This window comes from Rattus norvegicus, chromosome 3 (genome assembly GCF_021556685.1).
Source record: "Rattus norvegicus strain SHRSP/BbbUtx chromosome 3, alternate assembly SHRSP_T2T, whole genome shotgun sequence".
Taxonomy (NCBI): Eukaryota; Metazoa; Chordata; class Mammalia; order Rodentia; family Muridae; genus Rattus; species Rattus norvegicus.
In genome coordinates this window covers 112,666,085-112,677,247 of record NC_141536.1, presented here as the reverse complement: position 1 = coordinate 112,677,247, position 11,163 = coordinate 112,666,085, and the positions used below count along the sequence as shown (strand labels likewise).

Below are 11,163 nucleotides of genomic sequence, written 5' to 3'. Positions count from 1 at the left end.
TAGGACTCCTGGCTGGTGGCCCAGAACCAAGATCCTCCGAGAGAGGGCAGCCGTCATAACCCCAGACCATACAGAAGAGCCTTTGACTCTTATGTGCTTTTTTATTTTTCCCTTTGAAATGAACAATCGCGGGAACAAATAAAGGGTTAATGGGCTAGTCCCTGCCCCGCCCCGTGGGAGCTGGAGGGAGCAGGTTTGAAAGTTCCTGTGCGCAGAGGGAAAGAGGCTAAATATTTCTGCTAAGGCTAGAGGCGTGGTGGCACCCGCTTCCCCAGCCTGGGGGACGGGACTTCGGGGCGAGGACCCCCCTCCCCTCCCCCCTTCTTTCCGAGGGCCTCTGCCAGGGCCTGGAAGGGCCTGCAATCAGAGCTGGGGAGGCGTCCTCCGGGACTGTCATCCTTGAGCAGCTTGAGACCCGGGCGGGTGACCGCCAGAGCAGAAGTGAGAGGTGACTGTGGTGTGGGTCTACTGGACTGTGAGGCACTTTAGGCTGCGGTGCTCCGTCTCAGCGCTGCCAAGGCTATGCGAGAACGCAGCCAGGACAGCCAGGCAGGACTCACGCTGTATGTAGGACTCTTTGGGCACCTGGGGATGCTTCACAGGACCAAGTACAGCCGCTTTCGGAACGAGTCCATCACGTCTTTGGACGAAGGGAGCCCCGGAGGCTCGGTTGGAAACAAGGGCTCATCGCCACCTCCTTACGCAGCCCTGACCCCTCACCTGCCTGCTGAAGATGCCACTGTGCCCAACCAGGAGAGCCCCACCGCGCTGTGCACCTTGATTCCCCGTATGGCAAGCATGAAGCTGGCCAACCCCGTCACTTTTCTGAGTCTGAAAACCTTCTGCCTGGGTTCGAAACAGGTGCCCAGGCTGAAGCTCCAAGAGAACCAGGATCAGACTCCAAGCAGCCCAGCGTCCCCAGAAACCAGTCTGAATAGTACTGGGCCTGCACCTACACCTCTTCCGGACCAGGTGGGATGCAGGCCCACCTCCTTGCGTCCTGATACTTGCCCACTGCCTGGGCCTGGAGAACCAAACCCTAGGAGCAAGCAGGATGGACCTCCTCTGCAGCACCTGTTGGGGAACGGTCTCAACTACTGTGTGAGGGTAAGTCCCTTAAGGCCTGCTCCCTGATCACTCACAGGAAGGGCAACTGTGCTCTCTGCGGGCCTTCGCTTTAACCTGTCTGGCTCTAGATTACAAGAAGACTTACCGTTGGATCAACTGAAGGGAGAATTGGCCATACAGATTTCCTACAGGCACATACCCGAGTCAGATCCACTTTGCTCCAAGGGTATGAGCTGTTGCTAACTTGGAGGCAGCTGTTAGTGCAGACAACTTCTCACAGACAGACAAGATGGCAACCTTGGCAACTGGGACGTGTGGTATAAAAGGGTTTTGACTTGATGTAATTTCTTTTTTTTTTTAATTTGACATTTAACAAGCATGTCTGAAAGTTTAGCAAAGTCCTGTTATAGCTGGAGCTGGATGTAGCACTCACCCACCCAGTGGGAGTTAGGCCTGACCCATGTGAGTGTCTAAAGTCAGGGTCCTTGATGTTGTGTCTGTCTTTGCCCAACCGATATGTGAGTGACTAGAGATGCAGCTTCTCAATGTCCATCTTTTAGAGCCTAGATCTCAACTTACACACGTGTGATAGATTACACGGGAGCAATGAGTGTTTAGCAATTGGTGCATTCATGAAAATACTTAAGGAACCCGGGAGGTCGGGAGGGCGCCGGGGGACGTAGTCGGGTTCTGAGATTTATGAGAAGATGTGTCCTGACAATGGCAAGTCTCCATGGTAGAAAGGTTGACTCTGGACAGGTGTAAGAGCAGGATCAAAGTCACTGTGGGGTCTTCGGGGGAGTCTGGGGTTTGTCCTAGAGAGGGTGTAGGAAGGTGGAGGTGATGGCTAGCACCTAGACCTCGGGAACTGAACAAGTTAGAGCAGGGGTAGAAAGGGAGGTCGTCAAAGCTCTTCAAGGGCCGAGTAAAGAGGCTGCAAACCCTGGTGAGCAAGGTCCTCTATTGTGAGTGTAGGTTTTAAAAGGTCCATCGATGCTTTATCTAACTCTGCGCTGAAGCAGGAAGAAATCCCCGAGGCCAGCGAGAATGCTTGCTGTTCTTCATGGAGGGTGTAGATGAGTTAGGACGAAGACTAGAGAATGAAGAGTAACTTCCAAAGTTAAGTCCCCGGTGATATCAGGAGGCCAGAGACAGCAGAGTAAATTGGGAAGGGGACTCATAAGTTTGCATTTGACTTCTCAGATAACGACAATGGTATCTAGAGGTGCTGGTGTACAGGAAAGCGGTCTCATCAGACCCAGCACTGACTGAGCTTAAAAAGTCAGAACTGAAGGTGGGAGAGTGGTTGACTACATTGCACACTGACACTGTCGGGCTCGCTCGTGGAAGGCTCGGAGGGGGTGGTGCTGGAAGGATTGCGGAGGGAACAGGCTTGGAGCAGACTTGGTAAACTGATACCTACTGCCCCTGAGGAACGTGGAGCCCAGCATCCACCTCCACAGCAAGTAGTGCACTGCAACCAGGCTTGCGTCTGCTCGTGGAAAGTCCGGAAGCACGGAGCACTTTCAAGCTGTAGGGTGCCAACCTTTATGGAGTAAAGGTTATGGTTTGGAGTGACTCCCAAACCTGGGCTCTGGGCACCTGCTTACCGCCTTCTGAGTCCTACCTTCAGTCCCACCTTGCCTTCTGTCCTGAACCCCAGCTGGCTCCCTACACACTCACACCTTGTGTGAGAAGTGTTGCTGGGTGATGTCCGTTTTCCCTGGGAGGTCCCCTTACCAGTGTTTCTGGGTCCTTAATGAGGACACCAGCTGTCTTCTCACAGTGGTGATAACTTACCCCAGGAGAAATGCTGACCCCATAACCCAGATGTGCTCACAATTTTGCTATGATATTGTGATGTGCATCTCTAGCTTTAGCTGCCTTTCTCACAAAGCCTAAAATATCCCAATAGTTATAGATCCTAACTTGAAAGACAAAAGGGTTTCATTTGTCACGTTACCAAGTTAAAATGTCTCAGAGGAGTACATTTTCAACTCAAAAAAGCTGAGTGAGATCTGGACTCGTGCCTCCTGTCTACCATTCTTAGCTCTCTTCTCCACAGAGTCCATCCACCCTGGCTGGCATTCTGTCCTTGAGAATTCTATTGGGATGTGAACCAATTTTTAAAAGCGAAGCATCGGAATCTTAATTTTCATTGAAAAATATTGTACTGAGAAAGACACAGCGTGATTGTGCCGTGCTCTTGTCTATAGCAACAAGCACATGCAGATGAGAATAAAAGCTTGAGTGGGGTGATAGATTGGGTCAAGGGTCAAGCAATATCTTGCAGGACAAGTGGGCACGGGCCAGTGAGGACTCAGGTACAATAGTTGTAGGGAAAGGAGCCCCCACATCCCGCCCCCTTTTCCACACGTGTGACTAATACTGTCTATTCCCAGCCACTCATGTGTCTGACCTACGCGTACCATGAGCCAATCACGTTGCAGGATCTGTTATAGAAACCGGACGTCGTGTCAATGAAATAGACTAACCCTGAGCATGGGAAGTGATCTTGTCCTGGTGGAAGTCAGTGTCCTGTTTCAAATGTTAGTGACGCTTTGGAGATGTGACGGCAGAGTCAATGGAGAGGCAGTCACTTGTGGGGAGAGGCTGCATCCTGGGGTCAGAACCACCACCGTGGTGACGTCCTCACTCGTTGCAGCAGAGACTCCGTTTCCCACAGCCTTTGTAAGAAGTGCTTCTTCTCGTGGTTTTATGATGTAGAATTGGTAATGCTATCAATTTTTTCTATGCCTCCTAATTGCTAATTTTTTTTAAAGGAACTTTTGCTTAAGCCCAGATTTCGATTCTTTTGCAAGTTTCTCTTGCAACCTCTTCTTTGTGAGATACCAAAGCAGGAGTGGGACGACTAGTCTGGATAAAGTACTGGAGTAGGTGACGTTCATTGCAGACTGTGAAGTAGTGACTTTTCCGTGAAGTGGTCTCGTGTCTCTGAGGCCTTCTAAAGGTACTTTCCCCCTCAGCGGTCGGTCTTCAAGGTACCCAGAACAATCCAAGGTTCCCATCCAGGTTTGCCTCACTCACACCCCTTCTCTTCTCATTAGCCTCCCCTCCCCAAGGCATGTGGCCTAGAAGCTTCCTGATGGAGTAAGGTAGATAAAGTGCCATGCTGTTCAGGAGAGCTCTTTTCCAGGGTCAGCTCACACATCTGGCCTGGCTGCACATCTGCATGATTATAGACTAACCCCGCCCCCCAGCCTCTCTTCATCATTGCTCCAGACTGGCATCTCAGGGCTCCTGTGGCAAGTGCCACTAACCGGGTGGTTTATGCGACAGGACTTTACTAGAGCTAAGGGATCGTGAAGGGGGTTGGAGAGATGGCACAGAGGTTAGGAGCACTGGCTGCTCTTCCAGAGGAGTCCCAGCACCCACATAGTAGCTCACAACTGTCTGGAACTGCATGGGTTCCACACCCTCATACAGACACACCTGCAGACAAAACACTAATACATGTAAAATAAAAACAGGGGCTGGGGATTTAGCTCAGCGGTAGAGCGCTTGCCTAGGAAGCGCAAGGCCCTGGGTTCGGTCCCCAGCTCCGAAAAAAAGAACAACAAAAAAAAAATAAAAACAAATACATTTTTTAATAAAGGAGTCAAAAAGTTCAAGTGAAAATGTTAGAAGGGCCACCTCTCTACCAAAGGTCTGTGAGAATAATCCTACCCTGCCTCTTACAGCTACTGGTAGGTGCCAATAGTTCTCGGTGTTTTGTGGTGCCACTGTTCACACAGCATTCTGCCTGGTGTCCATGGCCAAATCCTCTCCTGAATGGGCAGGAGTAGCTGGCTTATCGGACGGCCTCATCCTAATTATCTGTCTGCTCACACGGGCCTACTTGTGTTCAGCAGCCATGCGTGGGCTGAGGGGTTTCTTCCTGTCCTTTGTAAATATAATATCCTCCTGCAACATACACACAAGGAGTACACCCTGCCCCTTCCCCAATATGTTTCCTGTCTGTATCTGGTTCATGAGCCAATGAGCTGCCACTCTGAATCTTCTTTGTTTCAACTGGATTTAGTCTACCACGTTACATGTGAACTTACAGTTCTGCTTTGTGGGAGAGCCTGGGACTAGGAGTTACACAAAGGGTGGCGTTCCTGTCTCCCAGTTACACAAAGGGCAGTGCTCACATCTCCCAGTTACACAAAGGGCAGTGCTCACATCTCCCAGAAACTGTGCTTGGTGGCTCCAGGTCTCCCTTCTCTTTAGAGGGCTGAGCTAGAAGCAATGACTCTGATATTAACTGACTACATGACCTTGGGTGAGTCACATCTCTCTCTCTCTCTCTCTCTCTCTCTCTCTCTCTCTCTCTCTCACACACACACACACACACACACACACACACACACACACTGTGTGGCCCTGTTTAAAGTACAAAATGCAGTCTTGGAGCTTGAGTCCAGAGCTCCTGTTCCATGCACTTCTATTGTCAGGATCTCTGTTATTAGAGCGTCCTGGAGGACATTATTTGTAGCTTCTTGGTGGCCAGTAGAAGGAATGACTTCAGGGACACAGAGGGTGATCCTTGTCTCTTGCTGTGTGACCCTTAGCTGGCTGAGGATACAGGACAAGTTTATTACGTCTGAGTGGAGCTGGTGGGTGTAAGGGTAGGGGTGGGGTGGAGGGAGTGGGGTACGGGGAGCAGGACATTGCCTGCGTAAAGTGGTTTCTCATTGAGGCTCACATATCCCTTGATATCCAGTTCTTTCACACCATGGGGCAAGGCAGTTACAGAGCTCAGTCAGGCTAAGCCCTGACCCTGAACAAATGGAGGCTCAGCTTTGAGTATCATCTTGCCACAAACCACACACCTCCTTAGTGCCGGAGTCCATAGATCTGGGTAACGCTCTTGTTTCCTAAGCTCAGCTCATGTCTTCTCGTCCTTCTGTTAAATGTGCTACTGCAGGTGGCCCTGCCTGGTTAAGATGGCGGACGTACTTTCGAAAGATCAAAAGGAAAACGTTTCCTGTAAGAGATTTGTCTTAGAATAGTACTAAGATAGTAAAAGAGAGCGTGGAGAGTGGCAGGGAGCCCGTATTGGTGCAACTTTATCGTAAGGTGGTGGACGGCACCACCGAGAAAACGTGTGGCAGAGGTTATTGGAGAGGTAAGCCAGGATGATTTATGGTCCAGGTTTTCTCTCTTTCAGCAATTCACTTTTGTGGGAACTAACTGGGGTGCTATGAAAACTTTCCAAGGGAATGCATGCACAGACCAAGTTCTCTGTCCCTTTCTCCCACCAGGATCTAGTTTTCAAAGGCCCCATCACCTCCTGACAGCGCCACATTTCAGCAGGTTTCAACACCTCAATCTTTGAGGACGCATTCAAACCTTATCCAAACCTTAGCAGGCCCCAAAGAACGCTGGCTTTGCCTTGGGCTCTGGTTTAAGGAGAATTTTGGGGGTGGCATGTGTCCTTGTCAGAGCAGACTGACACAATGTGCTGAGGTCCCTCACCACCATTTGTGACTATGAATTCCTCTCATGTGCATGACTTTGACTCACTACCATGCTACAAGGAAGAACCAACCATGGTTCCCAAAACACAGCTCAATCGTCAGGGGAACACCTGCCCTTGCACTTGCACTTATGGGTCAAGATGGCTCTACACCCCTTCCGCCCAGCCCCACTCACCCCCAAGGTGGCTAGGTTTATACATCTGCCTGTGGCATGGCTGTGTGAAGGAATCTCCAACCCCTTTATCTTTCATTTTCCGAATGTGCAAACCTGATAGACAAGCCGAGATGCCTTTTGGAGTGAACACCAAGGAGCTCCTTTCTTTTATCCAGTGTGACAAGAAGTTCTTGGGGACAGACCTGAGGGAGGGATCCTGCCTCCTCCGTGGGAACAGCCTTTCCTGTCCTATAGATGTGGCAGAATTCTGGAACAGGCTGTCCTTATTCACAAAGGAGTTGTGTGTCAGAAGTTACTTTGTTCATCAGTAGTTTGGGAGCAATAAACTTCAAAATTACATTTTGCTTAAACCTGATAAACTTTCTCAGGCAGTTAGGGACAGCCTGAGATGAGAAAAGAATGTGAAAGAACTTTGTACAAAACTTGTCACACGGAGAGGGGTGGACATTCAAAGGTCTAGGTATATGTGGGTATATTAGAGGCTAGGGGTGCGTGCGTGTGCGTGCGTGTGCGTGTGTGTGCGTGTGTGTGTGTGTGTGTGTGTGTGTGTGTGTGTGTGACTAAACTTGACCTCAGTACCTGACCATGTCCCCTCCCTTAGCCCTAGTGGAACCTTCTCTCCAAGTCTCTACTCTGATTCCTCAGAGCAATAGAGTAAAAACCTTCTGACTGTGAAGACATTTGTTTATCTTACTGACTCCTCACTGTGCTTTTCCCACAAGTCTTCCAAGAAGCCTCTACATCTGTTAAAAATGTAGATTTCTAGCCTACATCCGGGACCAGAAGATCTGAGGCAGGGCCCTAGAAACTTGCATTTTGTTAAGCACTCTACAGGATTCTTATACACATAAAACTGGAAACTGCTGACTGGGATGAGTGTTGTGGGTCACAGTCGGGGTGATTTTTGCCTCCCAGGCCATTTGGCAATACCTGGAGATATTTTGGGTTATAACTGGGAGGAGGTAGTGCTTCTGGCGTTAGTGTTAGGCTGCAGTCGAATATCTCTCAGTGACAAGCGTTGGGAGGCCCAACCTGCCAACAGTGCTGAGTCACAGAAGGAAAGTGCGCCTGGATGTGGGTCAGGAGCTAATAGTGAAGGCAGGGATAACTGAGGGATTCCTAGAAGCTGCAGCCAGAGTTGCATCGCATGTTCTTCCTTCTCTCCCCTCTCTCAAACCCACACATCCTCTGAACCACATCCTTTCCCACTCTACCTCCTACCCCTAACCTCTCAGGGATCAAGCACGCTTTCAGCAAGAACAGCAGATTTTACCATAGCTCAGACCCACTCCTGGGCCAAATGGCATTCAGAGGCTAGGCTGGTGTGTGTGGTGGCTTGTTTGACTATGACGGGCCCCTATAGGCTTATGTAGGCATGGCTTTGGGGAATAGTGTGGCCTTGCAAAGCCCTTCCCAGGCCCAGTCTCTCTTTCTCTGTCTCTCTGTCTCTGGATCAGGAAAAGATGTAGCTGTCACTCCAGGGCCATGAGTGCTGCCATGTTCTCATCATGGTGATATCTGACTAATCCTGAGTTGCCTAGGTCATGGTATCTCTTCATAGAAATAGAACAGCGACTTAGACAGTATGCTAAGTTTCATGTCCTGCCACTACTGGGACTGACATTTTCACTGGAAAAATGCAGTTGGAGCTTTGACAACTAATTTATAGGTCTCAAAACTACTCTGAGGTTGGAGATTCCCTGCAGTTAAGGGGAAGCCATGACACAAAGCAAACACTTCGGAGATCATGTGCTATAAGGATAGCATTAGAAATCGGACCTCTTTCCTCAGCAACTGTCCGAGAGTCAGGGTTACTATGGCTGTGATGAAACACCATGACCAAAGCAAGTTGCAGTGGAAATGCTTTATTTGGCTTACACTTTGATATAATAGTCTTATCACTGACGGAAGCCAGGACAGGAACTTAAACAGGTCAGGGACCTGGAGGCGGGAGCCGATGCAGAGGCCATGGAGGAGTGCCGCTTCCTGCATTGCTCCCATGGCCTGCTTTCTTATAGAACTCAGGCCCACCAGCCCAGGGATGGCACCACCCACAGTGGACTGGGCCCTCCCACATCAATAACTAGTTAAGAAAATGCCCTACAGCTGGATCTTATGGACAGATGATTTCAGCTTGGGTAAAGTTAACATAAAACTGTTGCCACAGCAACATTAGAAAATAGTTTGTTGAGCTATTTATTGGAAAAGGATTAACTGTATAATTTAAACTTAATTGGAGGTCAAAAGGTGGCTCAGGCAGTAAAGTCCTTGCCTTGCCAGCATGAGGACCTGATCTGACGACTAGAATTTATGCAAAAATCTGGGTGCGGTAGCACACATCTACGTCCCCAGTGTGTGTGTACATGTGTGAATGTATGTGTGCATGTGTGTGTGTGTATGTATGTATGTGTGAATGTATGCATATGTGGTGTGCAAGTATGTATGTGTGTGTATGTATGTGTGAATGTATGCATATGTGGTGTGCAAGTATGTATGTGTGTGTGTGTGTGTGTGTGTGTGTGTGTGTGTGTGTGTGTGTGTGTGTGCATGTGTTGGGGCGCAGGGAAACAGGTGGGTTCCTCAGGCTGGTTGGTCAGCTGCCCTAGTCAATCAATGAATTTAGGTTCAGTGAAAGAAGCTGTCTCAAAAAATAAAGCAGAGAACAAGAGAGGAGGACACTGGACTTTGACCTTGGTCTTCGCAGACCTGCATGCGGACCTGCATACATAGCACATTCTCCTTGCCCGCACCTCTGCTGCTAGGTACCTGGGTTGGTTCTCTAATGTAGCTGCTGGGCTCTGTGCTACAGTAAACTCTGCGATGTGCTGACTTGGAGTGGAGTCCTTTGGGGAAAACCCAGGAGTGGTGTCCCTGGGTCATCCGTGAGGTCTAAGTTTAGTTTTTGGAGGAGGTTCCTCTCCACGTTGATTTCCACAGAGGAGAATCTAGAATCCAGTGTAAAAAGGCTCCGATTCTTCACATCCTCACCAGCATTTGTTGTTTTTTTCATGATAGCCATTCTGACTGGAGTGAGATGGGCTCTAAATGTAGTCTGCGTTTCCTCTGAAGGCCAGTGAGGGCGAACCCTCTCTTCATGTGTTTATGGGCCATTTGTGCTCCATCTTTTGAGACCTAGTTCATCAGCTCGCTTATCATCGAGTTATTTGAGCTCTTGTTTAGCTTTCTTAGTTTTTCCCTATATTCTAGACATTAGCCTCCGATAACACTTGCAACTAGCAAAGGCTTTCTTCATCCCGTATGCTGCCTCTTTATTCAGCTAACTGTTTGCTTTGCTGAGCCAAAGCTTCTGTGTCTCATGGACTCCCATCTGTCAACTGTCACCATTACTTTTTAAAAGGCCAAGAGGCCGGTTCAGAAAGCCCTTGCCTATGCCTACATCTAGAAGTGTTCTCCTGTCTGGTAGATCCAGAGTCTTGGGTCTTGCAGGAAGTCTTTGCTTTTGTGTGGAGTTGAGAGATACGGGTCTGTTTGCGGAAGAACCTGTCCTTTCTCCGATGTATATTTTTGGCATCTTGGTCAGAAGTAGGTGGCTGTAGCTGGTGGTTTATATTTGGTGCTTCTGTTCCACTGATTTACATGGCTGTGTTTGTGCATTATGAAGTTATTTTTATTCTAATAATTCTGTAGTATATATACCTTGAAGTATATACCTATCAAGTATGGTGACATCTCCAGCGTCATTTTTTTCTTCTGAGACAGGGTTTCTCTGTATAGTCTTGGCTGTCCTAGAACTCACTCTGTAGACCAGGCTGGCCTCAAACTCACAGAGATCTGTCTGCCTCTGCCTCACAAGTGCTGGGATTAAAGGCGTGCACTACCACAGCCCAGGCCCCAGCATCATCCAATTTTCTGCTCAGAATTGCTCCGATTGTTCCAGACACCTCTTGGGTCCTCAGGAATTTTAAGATATTTTTTTTCTGTTTCTGTGAAGAGTGGTTTTGAAATTGTTGTGTAAGGGAAGCTACTGACTCTGTAATTTTGTCTCCTGCCACTCTGCTGAGAGTGTTTACCCGACCTAAGAGTCTCCTGGTGGAGTCTTTTTGGTCTCTAATGTACAGTCACACCTGTAAACAAGGCACAGGATGTACACTGGATTGGAGGAGATGCCATGAAAGACGTGGGAACCCCAGCAGGAGAAGAAGCAGGTTCCGTTTTAGACAAGTTGAACTGGGCATGGCAGAATCATCCAGCCGGGAGGGAGGTAAGCAGTAGCAGGCAGAAGGGCGAACATCTGCCTGTGTTGTGCTTTGCAGATCAGGGTAGTTGGTCAGCCATCTTTACTGGACGACTGGCCCATGAAATGGAGTGATGGCAGGTGACGTCAGAGTGGTAAAAGACTAGAGCGCTTCTTAAAGCTGCATGATAGAAGGCCTCTTCTTTGATACCCACGAGGCTGGAAAAAAAGGGAGACAGTGC

General features: G+C 49.0%; 1 protein-coding gene across 2 annotated transcripts in view; it reads left to right on the top strand.

The window, feature by feature from the left end:
- Nucleotides 1-224: 224 nt before the first annotated feature.
- The window catches only part of Shc4 (SHC adaptor protein 4), a 93,866-nt gene continuing 82,927 nt past the window's right edge, over nt 225-11,163 (top strand). Inside the window, exon 1 of one of the 2 annotated variants that reach the window (XR_015683408.1) lies at nt 225-1,107. Coding sequence is in view for 1 of the 2 variants with exons in the window: in NM_001191065.2 (NP_001177994.1) it covers nt 523-1,107 (585 nt within the window). In the remaining variant the exon portion in view is untranslated. 2 annotated transcript variants of the gene reach the window in all.